This window comes from Colletotrichum karsti (assembly GCF_011947395.1).
Source record: "Colletotrichum karsti strain CkLH20 chromosome Unknown Scaffold32, whole genome shotgun sequence".
In the NCBI taxonomy this organism is placed as follows: domain Eukaryota; kingdom Fungi; phylum Ascomycota; class Sordariomycetes; order Glomerellales; family Glomerellaceae; genus Colletotrichum; species Colletotrichum karsti.
The window spans coordinates 326,368-341,366 of record NW_024065932.1 but is presented as its reverse complement, the minus strand read 5'-3'; the positions used below and the strand labels follow the sequence as shown (position 1 = coordinate 341,366).

The 14,999-nt window shown below is 51.5% G+C and overlaps 4 protein-coding genes across 4 annotated transcripts; all 4 read right to left on the bottom strand.

Annotated features, from left to right (window-relative positions):
• Nucleotides 1-1,022: 1,022 nt before the first annotated feature.
• CkaCkLH20_09173 (uncharacterized protein) lies at nt 1,023-2,408 on the bottom strand (the record flags this gene model as incomplete). The annotated part of the gene is made up of 1 exon (XM_038891888.1): nt 1,023-2,408. The coding sequence occupies one exon, from the start codon at nt 2,406-2,408 to the stop codon at nt 1,023-1,025; it is 1,386 nt and encodes a 461-aa protein (XP_038742821.1).
• Nucleotides 2,409-4,285: 1,877 nt separating this feature from the next.
• CkaCkLH20_09172 (uncharacterized protein) lies at nt 4,286-4,669 on the bottom strand (the record flags this gene model as incomplete). The annotated part of the gene is made up of 2 exons (XM_038891887.1): nt 4,286-4,397; nt 4,443-4,669. The coding sequence occupies 2 exons, from the start codon at nt 4,667-4,669 to the stop codon at nt 4,286-4,288; spliced, it is 339 nt and encodes a 112-aa protein (XP_038742820.1).
• Nucleotides 4,670-6,622: 1,953 nt separating this feature from the next.
• On the bottom strand, nt 6,623-7,809 carry CkaCkLH20_09171 (uncharacterized protein; the record flags this gene model as incomplete). The annotated part of the gene is made up of 2 exons (XM_038891886.1): nt 6,623-7,592; nt 7,688-7,809. The coding sequence occupies 2 exons, from the start codon at nt 7,807-7,809 to the stop codon at nt 6,623-6,625; spliced, it is 1,092 nt and encodes a 363-aa protein (XP_038742819.1).
• Nucleotides 7,810-14,101: 6,292 nt separating this feature from the next.
• On the bottom strand, nt 14,102-14,710 carry CkaCkLH20_09170 (uncharacterized protein; the record flags this gene model as incomplete). Its single annotated transcript, XM_038891885.1, has 1 exon — nt 14,102-14,710. One exon carries the CDS (start codon nt 14,708-14,710, stop codon nt 14,102-14,104), a length of 609 nt encoding a protein of 202 aa, XP_038742818.1.
• Between the last annotated feature and the right edge of the window lie 289 nt (nt 14,711-14,999).

Genomic DNA, 14,999 nt, shown 5'->3' with positions numbered 1-14,999 from the left:
CCTCAGCGAGTGAATGTCTACACGAAACATTCCGACCTGCTCAGCCCCAGCGTTAAGTATTCACCGCTGACACCATCAGCCTACGCACATTCACCATACCGGTGTCGAAGTCCTTATATCTACAAATATCCCATCCAATACAGGCTTGAGTACTTCTGTCACATATTAATTTTACAAACAAAAGTTCCACACACAGAAAGATCCTGTTCCTCCAACAGCCTCCCAACTCGCAAGACCCCACGAATACGTGGCCAGATACAAATACGATGGCCGGCGAACACATCCAACCCACCCAAGCGCAGGAGCCGCAAGCTCCATCCGTCACACAACCTTCCTCGCCGCCTCAACCAACGACTCAGACCTCAGGCGTGGACCAGAACCAGCAGGACCAGCCACATCTGCGCGGAGGCTGTATCGACAAGCAAGGATTCTGCTGTGGCGTTTGGTAAGTCTTGATCAGGTTTGTCTGTGAGGGAACATAGCTGATTGAAATCAAGGCCGGCCGATGGGTGTTTCTGCACTGTCATGTAGTTGTTGACTTGTTCCAGGCGGGCCTGGGCGTGACTGTTGGCGGCAAGGACACAGCACAGCCATGGCAAAAAAGAAGAGGTCTGGAAGAGACCGAGACAGTGGGACGCCGTACTAGAATGAGAGTTAGGCTTGTGGTCCTCAGTCACACGTATCTTGCAACCGTTTTACAAGTCCAATAGTGGTTTCCATTTAGCAAAGTGTGTGCTCTTCCTTGAGCAATATCTGTATAATTACAATTCCAGTCCATTCTTACACAAACAAATTCCGGATCCAACCCAGTACGCCTCTCCATATGACTGGGTATCATGCCAACCGACCTCCTGTCCAGAATGCCATCCATCAAATGCTAATACTCCGTCCCAAAAAGCCAAGTATTGCCTCTCCAGAAACACAAAGAAACCTGCTCAAATCAAAGCAGACGCTCTACCGCACATGATCTCCATAGAGTCGTATGAGGTGATGGGACCCTCAGCTCTCGCGTTCTCGCGCTCCTAGCGGATCGATCGCGGGGAGTTGGTCGGGCCGGCAGGCGCCGAAGGAATGACAGCCGTGACAGAGCTGGCTGCGGATCCAGTGGTGGGGACCAGGGAGACGTCGGTCCAGTAGTTCTGGATCTGCTCGTCGGAGCCCTGACGGGGAATGGTGGCCATGATGTTGCTCTCAGTGGCAGAGAAGTTATCGGGGTGAGCCGTGCTGTCGACCTCATCACCTGCGTCGAGCTTGGGACCTTGGTTGGCGGAGGTCATCGTCACCGACTGCTGAGCGGTCTGTTGATCCTGTGCGCGGGCTGCAGCAGCGAGTCTGCGGCGGTGGGCGACTTCGCGGGGGCTAGCCGGGAATCGCATCTCACTCTGGCCACAGATCTTGGTACGAGTTGAGCGGCCTCGGTTCTCCTCATCACGTGCAATAGCGCGACGGAAGCGGTGCATGAAGAAGATGAGCGTGCAAGTGTAAATGCTAGTGCACACGCTGACAATGACCCAGACGATAAGGGCAGACGGGGCTTTGATATGAGCGACTTTCAATGCGACGAGGGCTGAGACCGAAATAAGTGCGTTGATGACGCAAAAAACGGCGACGAGACACCAGAGAATCCATAGGTCCCGCTGGATGGCGATGCGCTGGTACCAGTAAGTTCTAGGCTTGACGGCACTGTTGCGCTTCTCGTGGCGTCGATGAAAGTTGAACTTGAGGAGATGACCGCTCCATCGACGGCCATGGAAGAAGTTTGAACGCTTCTCCTTGTAGACCATTGGAATTGTGGTCTCGGGCTGGGCCGGGCGAAAAGGCCGATCGACGAACTCGGGCACATTCGCGAGGTTGCGAGTGGTGTTGGTGTAAGCCAGGCCGGCCGGGTGGAGCGCGAGGCGACGCGCGTTGGGGTGGTTGAGTTGAAACTCATCGAGAGACTCGGAGATGCTGACCTGGCCGGGAGGGCTGCTCCTGGAGCCTCTCAGGCTGGACTGGGTGTAGCTATGGGTGATGGGAGCCATGACAGAGGCGCGGGGAGTCGCATCTTGAAAGGGCCAGCGCGGAGTCGCAGGGACAGTGGCTGAGGGTCTCTGTACTGAAAGAGGGCGTTGGGGCTCGATCATAGACTTGCCCTGGATAGTGGTGGGAGTGTCATCCGCAATCTCGTGATCAGAAGACTCAGTCGAAACGGGCGAAGGGGGAGTAGGCGTCGCAGGGCGAGCATCAGCCTTGTGCTTTTGCGTAGACTCATCAGAGAGAGCAGAGATATCATCTGACATCGGCTCAGATGTCTTAGGCGTGGGAGGGAGCTTGAAAGACTTGAACTCCTCAACGGATGGGTAGGCAGTGCCCTGACTGGCAACTGCGGTGGTGGCCATACTGAATGAGGCCTGGAGAGGCGACATGATGGTGATAGTTGTGTAGTGATACCAAAAGAATGTGATTGTGTTTTGTGCGCGTCGCGTTAATCGCCAAAAACACCAAAGCGAGTGAGGGTAAAATCTGTAGAGACAAAAATGAGGGTGTCGCAACAAAAAGAGTGTGTAGAGGAGAGAGTGTGAGAGAGAAGAAGGGAAGGTGGGAGAAAAAGATTTTCTGGCGACAAAAAAAGGCAGTCGAAGAAGGAGCAGCCAGAGGTTGGTCGTGTCAAGCAAAGAGTGACGAAGGCCAGGGGGTGAGGGTTGAAAGAGTGGGAGGTCAAACAAAAATAAAAGTTTCGAGGAAGGAGCGGAGGAGATGCTCGTGGGCAGGTGCGTTCCTGGCAATTTAATCCATGATCAGAATTTTCCACATCATGCATAGACTTGATGAAAATAAAGAGACGGGAAACAAAATCGACAGTTTCACTGATGAGATACGATGATTATCTCAACTAACCTACCCTCAGCCGAGCAATCCTCAGCCGCCGTGCCGCGCAAGACGAAGCTATCGTGGAGGAGGAAGGAAGAGCAAGATCCAAACCGGGGGCGCTCCTGTTCATATTGCCCTCCAGACGCCCAATTTTACCGTATCAGGGAATGCTGGGTTGCCCACAGCAATTATTCCACGTTCCATGAGCGTTGTGATGGGTAATCCGGCTATCGTATTTATTTTGATGTCTCAAAACTCATAGCCAAACTTGGTCAAGCTACCAACATCTCCCGTCTGCGGAATGCTTCTCCACGTGGCGGATGAGACAAAACGTTCGCGAATGGGCCGACTCCATATCATTTAGCGGAAGGATCCGACTCTCAATGTTGGATATGTTGGTAGATGGTTGTGATAATGACGGCGCTATGGTTGGTTTCGGGGAGGTATGGGCGGATATCGTACGCTTTTGAACTTGCTGCTTCGGCTTGGCTTGTCTTGCTGTAGATAGGCGCTATCTCTGCGGCACATCGGATACTTTGATCGGTAGTGATGTGGCTGTCTAATAAGACATCATTATAGTTGTCATAGATGACCAGCTCACGATTGTTCTTTGGTTCATCTAACCAGCGCTTAGCTGATTCAACTATTCCACCGAGATCTTCATTAGCGATTGCATTCTGGACGTATGCAAGAGAAGCAGTCTCTCTGACAATTCGCTGGGCCAGGCGTTGATAGCTCTGCTTGAGCGCTGTCGTGTCTCTCACATCAAGCCATAAAACTGCCGAGCAATCATCACGATGTTTCTTCGCGAATACGATTGTCGTCTGAGTCTTCCCCATGACACCCAGACCGTGCAGGATAACCGTCCGACGATCTCCAGTCCACTTCAGTTCTTTGTGAGGACGCCCGAGTTCTTCGTGCCTGGCCACGAAGTGGTTCACGCTGTTAACTCCTGGCAGCTTGAAGGGGAGTATAAATGAAGGAGAAACTATCTGTGTTGCAACACCAGAGCATCTGGTTGGTTGTGTTAGCTACTAAGACTCATGACCCTCATGTCTTATCTGATGATTCCTCTTACCGCTGCACCTCATCTACCGGCAAGTGGAAGAAGAGCTGTCGAGCATAGGCTGCTGCTACAGCTGCAGCGTACCTGTGCCACACCCGCGTCCAAGTGCTTCTAAATCTCCCGCTGCTCTAAGGTCGCCCGATCTGGGGTGAGTGAGGAGAACAGGGTGAGCAGGATGAGCAGGGTGAGCAGGGGGTGAGCGGGGGGGTGAGCTAGGCACTGTGGTGGAAGGAGGGGAGTGAGGGACCCTAGAGAATGAACTTGACTAGTACGAAGAATGGACCTTGTTGATCGAGCGGATCTATAGGTAAACTAGAGATAAACCAACATATTCATCCGTCCAAAGTGTAATCATCACTGCCCTCATCAACCCACCAGCACAGGAACAGCAGCATCGCCGTCGTCGGCCGGGACCTCATCCTCCTCCTCGGCTCTCCGCCAGGTGCAGGTCGTCTCAGCCCACAAGAGCCAGTCCCCCCTATTCCCGTTCCGTCTCATACACCGTCTCCCCTCGCCGTCATACCGAAAGTGGCATCGTCCGAGGTCCCAATCGACGCAAAACTGCACCAGCCGTGGAACTTTAGTCCCGCGACAGCCCGAGTGCGCGTCGACGCCCCAGGACTCGCCTTTCCTATTGAAGAATTTCGCGTTGCCTGCTTTGCCTTTGAGGGACTCCATCCGGTGTGCTGAGATGAGCGTGGTGGAGGAGGCAAGAAGGAGGATGATGTTGTGCATGGTGGGGAGCTGCATTTTGGTGGAAGTGTGGGAGACTTGTTGAGATGGTGTAGAAGGGAATGAGGTTTTTCTTGTTTTGTAGTTATCTGAAGCCACTGTTTCTTGGTCTGTTGGGTTGTTGATGTTGGGTGAAGAGCATTACATTTTGCAGTCAGCGAGGCCGTGGAAAGCTCTGGCTTTTATAACCTTTCCGTTGAAACGTGCCCATCCATTCTATAGCTGCAACATAGCACAGAATCACAGACACAGTTACACAGCAGACAAGACAACACAGCACAGAATCACAGATATAGTTACATAGCAGACAAGGCAACACAGCACAGAATCACAGACACAGTTACACAGCAGATAAGACAAGAGACCAAAACAGGCATAACTACGTAGTCAGCCGGGCGTAAGGTGGGTATAGCACAGGGAAACTCCAGACTAGTGACCCAATCCACATGATCGCCTGCCTATGGTCGGGCGTTACCCAGCCTTTGGGGGCGCAGCTGGTGGACTAACATTGGTGGGGATATGTAGTGAGAGAAATATATATAAGCTGAGAGGCGGTGGTTTGTCTTACTCAAATGGGTGGTTATCTATCTATCTACGTTAAGCTCACTAATATAACGTGTATTTACACGCAAGTGACTTGCAGTTCACACACTAGACATCTACAATCAAACACAGATGTACGACTATTTAGGGGCTGTCTCAGTAATATGGACGAGTATAGAATCCAGGCCGTTCCATAAGCAAGCATAAAGCACTATATATTTAGGAAGTGTATAGAACATCTGGAGAGTTAACTAATTCGCCCCTCTGTGTGTCATATACTGCAAGATCTGCACAGCAACCTGTGTAACAAGAAGGGACAAGTTTGAATAGTCATACTACGAGCGATATACGTGCAATAATAGATCCCATCACTTGGTGCAAACCCAGCCTGACAGTAACCCTAGAGCATTCAGGTGAGATGTAAGTAAGCAGCCATGTGTGAGACAACCAGGTTCCACCGCTGGGCAGCTTTTACTCGCGTGCCCTTCCGGCGGAAAGTGCTCAAGCGACATCCCTCGTATCCGCCTTGGCTTGGCTACTTTGCGGCCTCACGCCAAGCTATAGCTACGGCCCTGGCCGCTTCGATGGGCGATTCTCAAAAAGCCCGCACAGCAACAGACTGAAACACTCAAACAGAGGATGACCAACAGAAATCCTAGACATGTATCACAGAGGTTTCATCTACCAATTTTCACGAGCTCGTGTTTGAGGCGCCCCAGGTGCGCAACCCTACGCGTGCGACTATTAAGTAAAAGGAAGAGACATCATCCTATTAGCAGCAAGTAGGCTATTAGACATCGAGATTCTATCCACTCAAAAGACCCCAAAAGCCTATATATTCTAAGTAAATATATATCTTTATGCTTATAGATATATTAGTAGTGAGATCTCTTATCTTAACGCGGGCACTACTATTATACTCCCATTACAACCTATTAGGCACAGTAGGGCTAGGGTGACGCCCTGTAGGGCACTTAGTAGCTATATATAATTCTTATATAAGTTATAGTTTTAAATTAGGCAGCGTAAGAGCACTTAAGTAGTATTAAGATAAAAATTTATATTATTATAACTAAGTAAAAAGAACCTACTTTTATACCTTAAGTATACCCCTTAGGTGGTATATATAGGTAGTAATTATGAGTAGGAACTCAGCTAGTCCGGTAGGGCTGGCCCGACTACTCTACTCAGTTTAGAGCGGCGACTGCTCAGGACTGCAGCCGGAAAAAGTAGCAGAGATCAGTGAGACAAATTGGGTTCTCTGCCACTAAACGTCACGGGCTGGGCTTGCTAACGGCTTTGGAGTGGCCAGAATTCTTTAGCAGACGATACGAATCAACGTTTTCCTTCTTTAGTAATACGAAGAACAGCCTCCTCGTGCCTGAGCCATCCTACCTAGTAATCAAACACAACGTTTTATTCTTGCCTTCAGCCCTGAGTCTCTCGACCCTGCGATGTACCGACTGCGGCAGCAACAGAAGCAGCAGCAGCAGCCGCACTCCGCTGGACCTGCTGCTCGTTGTTGCTAGGGCTGCTGACCACATTCATCTCGATGTCGACATCGCTTCCACCGAGCAGCGTCCGGCGCTGCGCAATAGCCCTGCTCTGCCGCGCAATCTCCTCCTCGAATCTAGCTCGGTTCCTCTGCCGATTCGCCATGATGAACGCCAAAATGGAACCAATCAGGCCCGCGCCGCTGACACCAATCCACACGAACCAAGCCGGGTCCAGCTCCTTGCCCATTTCACCCAAGACCACAAACAGCACAACCGACGTTATCAGGCTGAGCATCATGAGAAAGCCGAAGATGAGTATGGCCCGGTACACGGTCAGCTTGGCCGAACGTCTCCAGTCGCCCACGTCCTCACCGGAGGATCTAACCCGGTTGAGGCCGAGGAGACGGTCGACCCTATCCCAAAAGTGCTTGCCGCCATCGATGGTGATGCGCTGGCGAGGGGCCCCCTGGTCGCGGACAAGGTCGTTCACACGGAGGTGGCGCGGGGATCGGAGGGCCGAGGCGGGGAAGACGCTGCCACCGGAGCTTTCTTGAACGGATCCCGTGTCTGTGTTCTTAACATAGATATCTGGGATGTTGGGGTCGGCGACGGCTGCAAACTCTGAAGTGGCCTGGTTGGGCAAGTTCTCGCTGGTGAACTGAAGCGAAGAGGGCTCGGTGGGAGGGAACTGGTTGCTGTGCTTTTGCTTGAAGGTGCCGGGACTGTTCATGGCGACCAGCGCGAGCTCGTAGTTCTGCTTCTGGCCCAAAGTCTTGGCTGGGGTCGGCTTGTAGGGCAAGCCCAACGTAGGAGTGGTGACTGGCGCTTCCTCGATCTTGGCATCTTCGTTCGCCTTGCTGGTACTGGCGGCAGAATCCATGTCGGCGACGAATTCGATTTCGCTGAGACTTTTGTTAGTAAGATCTTCAAGTGGTAAATGGGTACGGGTGAGTGTGCTTATGGGTATGGTATAGAAGGCCAAGGATGATCGACTTACCTGGAGGATTGGCTCTCGGCCATTATGTAGGCATGGGCTCCTTTGAGCTCTTCTCCGCGAACAATGCTTTGTGAGCTCTCTTGAAAGATGTTCGACGTTGAGGGGGCTGTTCGTCGCACCAGATCGTGAGACAATGCGAGGAGGCTCGAACAATGCTCCTTTCAAAGCCTTTGGAAGAATGGCTGAAGCCCTTCGCTTGGATTTTGGTGGTTGGGCTGAAAATCTCTGCAATGGAAGCGAGAAGATTCGAGGTAGCCATGGCTCGAAGAAGAGCCAAATTGTGGGAGCTGCTCGACAGCTGGATGAAGAAAAGGATCACATGACGCCCCAGCTACGCCTTGGGTAGCCGGCTATCCAAGGCGCAGTATCGTGGAGTGGAGTGACCTTGAGCGTGGAGGTTTGAACGTGACTTGAAGCCATTGTGGTGGTTGGAAGAAAGCAGCTGAAGCGCGTGGTTTGAGTTGTGGTGAATGGGAAAGGGTGACTTTGAACAACAGGTCGCCGGGACCTGTTGGTTTGATGAAGAAAAAGCCTTATGCGATGTTTTGTGGAAAGAGAGAAAGAAAATTCTAAAGGATGTTCCAGAACCTAGGTAGGTAGCTCGAGTAAAAAGAAAAAGGTAGTTGTGGTCGAATTGTGAGGGCAGCTTTGTTGATTGGCCAGCTGAGTGATACGAATTTAAGCCAATGAAAGCGCCCAAAATCATCGAAATAACAACCTAGTTGGAGTCGTCTTCTGAGCCTCCATTATTGACAATGGGTATTTGCCGGACCTTACTGCCTTCTGACGTCCACTGGTGCCGATATTATCAGCCTCTAAAATACTCTAAATTTCGAGTGGGATGGCAACATTTTGTCCCCATTAACCATGGAGGCAGCAGGATAGTTTCACAAGATGAGGATTCAAAACAGGTGCGAGGCAGTGATTCTTATTGCAGGAAGCAACTATCTGAGGACATGAGACCTTGAGGAAACTCTCAAATCCAGCACCGTCAGTCTTTTCTAGCTCTAAACAACATGATCGACAAGCGACTTCTGCCTGCTATCTGCATGTAGATAACGGAGAACGGGTTAGAGAAGACATGAAGATTGCTTTTTGTAAAGCTGCTTAATCACGGGATGCCGGGCAATTCATCGGTATCAGGTCTACGGAGGCCACCTATGATGCACCTGGAACAGCAGAGACGGTGTGAAGGACAGCTTTCGATAGACGTTGCTGAAAGCTCCCCAACAACTGCTGCTTTGAGATGGATATCGATAGCGACTCTCCGCCATGACTAATGCATCTCTCGCTGGATGTCGCCATGCAGATGTTATGGTCCTGTACTTCCGTGTTCTCTCTGCGAGACTGCGATCTGGGTCAAGACATGTGGAGCCCGGGCAAACTGCCAGGGACTCCGTGGGAGCGTGTAAACACGACTCCACGCTCCCTTCTAAACGACACTGGAGCGGAGCACCCAGGCTAGGCTTTGCGCCCAGGAAATCGGTTGCGGCAGTTGGGGTTCCACCAGAAATGGGTGAGTCTGGGGGACGACAGTGATCATACCCAACTCCCTTCCAAGTGCGTCGTCGGCGAGGATCTCTGGCCACGGTAGATGAGGGTGGCTCAAGAGACGCCAGATGGAGGAGTCGTAGCCACTTCACGTGTAGCTTTTGTCTCCACGCGTGATGGATATTCAGCCGAAGCAAGGCGTGGCATGATGCTGCCATGTCGTCAGGGTCCAGCTCGTCCATAGTCCAGCAAGTGCTCAATGTAACACCTCGAATCCTCCAGACTGGACTCGTAATATAGGCGGTAGAGCCGTTTCTTTGAGGAACCTGTGTCGTCTGGACTAGGCATCGAGTATGCCTTGTCTCCCGCTATGCGGTATCCAGGTCGTGACTTGGGATACTGGCCTCGCCTGAAACCATTGTCAAGCATGTAGATGCAGCCTTGGAGGCTATCTCCCAAATCATGCGACAAGATACAGCACCAGGGCTTGCCCGAACGTTCGTGTGCATGTGCGGTATGGTAGCCAAGATGCGATCGAAACGTGCCAAGACGAGCGTCTGAGGGAGTCCCTCAAAGGTCGGCAGGAGATTGCCCATAGACTGTCTTGCTTACGGCGCGAGACTTGGAAAGCCTCGAGACACGCTCAGTACATGGACGAGCCTCGAATAGTGCGATGATGCTCTCCTGGGCCGAATGAAAAGAGATGGGAACGGAGAGAGGCCTTGTGTAGTAGAGCAGCTTCTGTAGCTCGTTTGGGCGCGCCAGTATGCCAAGATGATGGTAAAGACGTCCGGTTGTTGACTTCTTATCACGAACTTTCGAGTACCAGTGTCGAGACACAGAGGTCTATATCTCGCGATTGCTGATGTCATCATCTTCTATGGCCACTCTGAGTCTTGTATCAGCACCCCTCCCTTGAAGACTTTTATGATGAATGAACTCACCGATAACGACCTACGTCCCCGAGGCACTCGATCTAAGTATCCTGAAAGGCTGGGACTGTCTCATACAGCAATGCCATCATGGAATATGCCAAGTAGATGAACGTAAGCATATGCTCTAAGCTCGGTGGTAAACGGCGACGTAGTATCTCCAGGAAAGAATGGATCCCATGCCGCCACATTCGAGCTGGCACAGCAGAGGCCGGACTCGCGGAAGGGTGTTGAGAAGCTAGAAAGAAGTCGTGATGTTCATGTAGTAAGGTTCGATGCAGGGCAGGGCCCGCTGAAGGGTGTTGGGAAGCGAGGAAGAAGTCGTGATATTCATGTAGAAGGGTTCGGTGTAGGGCAGGGCCCGTTGAAGGGTGTTGAGAAGCGAGGAAGAAGTCGCGATGTTCATGTAGTAGTGTTCGGTGTAGTGCAATAAGGGCCTGCCACTGTTCATTGTTCAACTTGGGTGTGGTTTCGCTCGTGTCTGGAGCATTGTCGGCCTCAATGCATTTGCTCCCAACCATGACAAGGCCTGCATAGATGCCTTTGACCTCAGCGACTAGTTGTTCTTGGCTCATTGGTCTCGTTTCCGGTTGCTTCATCATAACCTCTGGATTGTCAGGTTCGGTAGGACGTGGTTCGAAAGTACGACCTGGTAGTTGTATGAAGTCCTCCTCACGACGTCTGGGACGTGGAAGGTCGTGTGTTTCAGGATTCCACAGTTTGCCTACCTTGGAAGTACATGTAGGGCGTCTTGGGTATTCTTCGTCGTGTCTTGATGCTTCTCCTTGAGCTCGACTGCTTTCGGGAGGTATAGCTTTCTTTCTGATTCCAGTATGGGATATCAGAGGCGCATCACTGCCCGTAACAGTGGGATTCTGCGACTGGGGAGATGGTTCATGCCAACTCGACCAGGGCATGATGCCATGTGAGTGAGGTTTGTTGAGAACGTCCGGTTGTTGGGAGTGAGGTTTGTTGTTCGACATCTTGTCTGGCTCGAGTGATTTCCTCCTGATGGGAGACTATCCAGGCGAAAAGGCCGACTTCGATGCAGGAAGGGAGAAAGAAAATGGCAGATCCAATATCAATCCGCTCCAAGTAGATTAGGAGAGACCAAGCAGCAATCGGGATCGTAAATGCAGCGGTGATCGAACCGGCTCGTCTGTGGACATTGAGTCAGATCATGCATGAAGGGGAATTCTTGGGATTCAATACTTAAACAGAAATGTGTTGTACGAGAAGGATAACACAGCTGCAATCGAGATCCAGACAAAAGTACAGCTTGAGATGGAAGAATTAGCTTGTGTGATGGTATATTCTCGTTGAAGCTCACATGAGTGAGGCCACAGGGGCCCAAGGTTGCCGCTTGTCTTGTGTCGCAAATGTAGCGGTGACAATGGCAACAATCGTCTTGAGGTGGAACAAGGAACCGCCTGTGGTCATGGGCATTTCGTAGCCCAGCAGGTTGGAGGGATAGTTGAGGTTGTGATGGAAAGCTTAGTTGAAAACTTGCGACCTAGAATGCTGTCCTGTCACCTAAAGAGTGGTTTAAACATTGGGCTAGAAATGGATATCGGTGCGGGTGCTGAGAGAGGTTTTATTGAGAATTGGGAGAGGGTGGGGGAGTGAAGGATGATGAATTGGAGGAGCCAACGGTAGCCGGCTGGAAAAGTCGCCAGTAATCTGCTTAGCCACATAATTCAGATCAACTCGGCGTTCCGTTGCAACCCCGGAACACATGGAGGGATGTCTGCCATGGTTCGCATGCAGGGGAGAAAGTGCAAAAGATGGCCCGGTTGCCTCACAGCTTTCCAATATGTCTGCCTGACGCACTATCCTCGGTGACAGCGAATCGGAAGTCGTGAATATGGCGTAAGTTCATCCACGTCAGCAAAGCTGTCCTGTCAATGGTCCAGAGCTCAGAGGCGCTCAGCTGATGGACGCAATGTGCTCGCCCCGGCATTTCTAGGGTGTGGGCAGTGCCCCCTCCCATCAAGATCTCGTTTCGAAAACTTCCCTCATGCAGCAAACTTCATCGAACTCGTATGCCCAAGTACCTTCATTACCAAGCTTCGTATACGCTTTTCGCTACCATCAAAACAAACACATAAATCTAGGGGGCATCGCCATACCAACTTCACGCTTTTCGCTGCCGAAGAGGCTTGACATGTATGGAAAGGATGCAGAACCATCAAGCACCGAGAAAAGAGCCGTTGCCCATGTTCCCCTTACGAGAGGTTTATTTCGAGGTCAGCGCAAGATCGACTGTCGAAGAAGCAGAGTTTCCATCGAATGGAAAAAGCAGATCCACGCGTGGCGGGAGTATGTATGGCCGCTTATCCGACTTCTACTTGCCTGGGTCACGATATACGGCATTTCCCTTACGGTCAAAGGCTTTACCGCGGCGGGATGGGACATGAGGACGAGCGGATTTCCTGTCAGTATGCCTCCGAGCGACTAGCTCTAATCTTGTAAAGTACAGGGCTGACCCAGATCATGGACAGATTTGTGACGCAACATCACGACAACGTTCAAGATATTCCTCGAGACTACAATTCTACACAGAGTCCTGCGAGTTCCGAATCGCCCAGCTCATCGTCATGGAGACAAGCTTCTGGGTGAACATGCTCGGGCTTCTTTGGTATAATGCGTTCGGGCAAAGGAACGTTGCCTGGATTTTCTTCACGACCATGGCTTTTACAGGGATCTCTATGTTCTTCTTAAGCGATTTCGCATCAGTACTCTTGCTGGCGATGCCGGTCATCTTGAGCACGTGCTCCTCTGTCACTTTAGTCCTGGATACTTTGCGATAGCGGATTCTACAGGAGGCTTTGATTGCAGAGCCTTGAAGCCGGGCGGCAACTAGGTTATCATCAGGTCGAACAAGAAATTTGGCTGAAGCTGGCAAGCGCTGTGGTCAGACAGGCTACATACGACCTGATGGATGAGTTCAGGAATTCAGTCTCCCGAATTGAGTTTTAAAGAATCATTTCTGCTGGCTGCGAGATTCAGCTGCCCCGCTGATTCTTCATCTGATGCCACGCGCAATCGAGAGATGAGACTTGTGAACATGCTTCTTAACCTCAGTAACAAATTTCCAAGATAATAAGACTGACTGTCTTTCCGGGTCTGCCAGAGCCATGTCACTGTAACAAACTGGACCGTATTGTATTGTTAGGTAGAAGGTGCGCAACGCCACCGAATACCCCACCTCTCCGCACCGAACCCCGCATCGGCCGCTTGGTGCCGGCAGCTCACATTTTGTTTTGACCGAGTCGGCTGGACGACCACACCAGAGAAAAAAAAAGCACTTTCGATTCAAACGAATTCAAGTGACCAAAATGATAATGACAAGGAAGGGATTCGAACCCTTGCCTATTTCTAGACTAGCACCTGAAGCTAGCGCCTTAGACCGCTCGGCCACCTTGCCTGTGGGATGGTTGATGGAGTTGCTGAATTTTGCGCCTGAGTTGGCTCCCCGCCGTGGTGGAGCGAAGTTCGTGAAAGTCGGCTGTGGGCTCGGGCGCGATGCGGGCGGGGTCCGACGAGATATGTGGAGGCCGCTGTCGCTGATGGAAGATTTCGTGGTCATAGGTAGAAGGCGGCAGGCGTCTAAAGTTGTTCTGACCCGTTGGAATCAGAATCCAAGTCCCGAACCGGAGAGTATGAGGAGGAAGTACAGGCACAGGTGCGGTTTCTATGCGAAGAGGCGGCAGCGAGGGTGGGTGGGTTGTGAGGTTTGCGCAAAATCGCAGCTGAGACATTTTTCGCAATAACGTCGTGATAAATAGGTAGATTTCGCTTAACCCTGACGAAGATGACAACGATGACGCCAGCAATGCTAATAATTAAAAACCGCAAGATCCTTTAGTTCATGTGTTGAACCTTGACGCAATTCTTCGTGTGCTGGTAAAGATCTCCGTGACCCAACCGCCAGCCCCCCCCAGTAATGTCCCTAGAAGGCCTAAGCCCACGATGGTCTCCATCTCTAGCTTTATTCTTCGCTCTTGATTCTCTTGTTGCTTTCCCTAGGCCCCGAGGCCTGGGGGATTCTTTCTGAAAAGTTTCCGGAAAGATCCTGCATGACTCCGTACCAGCCGATATCCTCAGGATAAGCCTCAACGCGATGGCGATACGTGGGTATCTTTCGTAGGGTATCGAGCAGCAAAGCCGTCAGAGTCGGGCTGTCATTGTCGACGTTGTAGTCAACAGAGATCTTGATGAACTGCACATAAGGCACGAGTGTCTCTGGGTAACGGAAGAGGCCAAGCGTGTCAGCGTCCAGCAGCTTCTTGACTTGTTGAGCTGTATGCGATGAACTTGGTTCAAGCCATTTGCATAGTGCGAGGCGCAGTGCGGAAGGGTCACCCTCGGGGCCAAGGCAGCCGTGGGCAATGAGACCGTTCAAGATGGAATCGTGTATCGAGTGTACCATGGTTTCGTAGGCCGATATGCGCCATCTCAGCCAGTTGGCTTCAAACCTAGAATTGGGCGGTTCACTATGCAGGCTTTTCCACTCTTCGGGAGTGAGAGCTTTGGGGAGGGCCTTCTTCCAGGCATCGAATCCTCGTCGATCTCGGAGGACGGGCAGCGGCTCAGGCATGGCGACTGGCAGGTGATGCAGAATGATTTTGGGGCTGTTGGTGTTGAGAAGGGAAAGGAAGGCGATCTAGCAATTCGCGTCGATTGCGGTTGCTCGGACGGATGCGGAATTATCTCAGCGGTTGCGGGGAAAGGTGGAGTCGAAGGCCGCGATCTCAGCGGCGGTGACGAAAGATGATTTCGGCGCAGCTAGGTCGGCTTGCATCCCGTCGAGTTGATTGAAGCTTGAAAGGGGGGGGGGGGGGGGGGAATAGTGGGAATAGATTTTTTACGATTTTTAAAATGGGAAC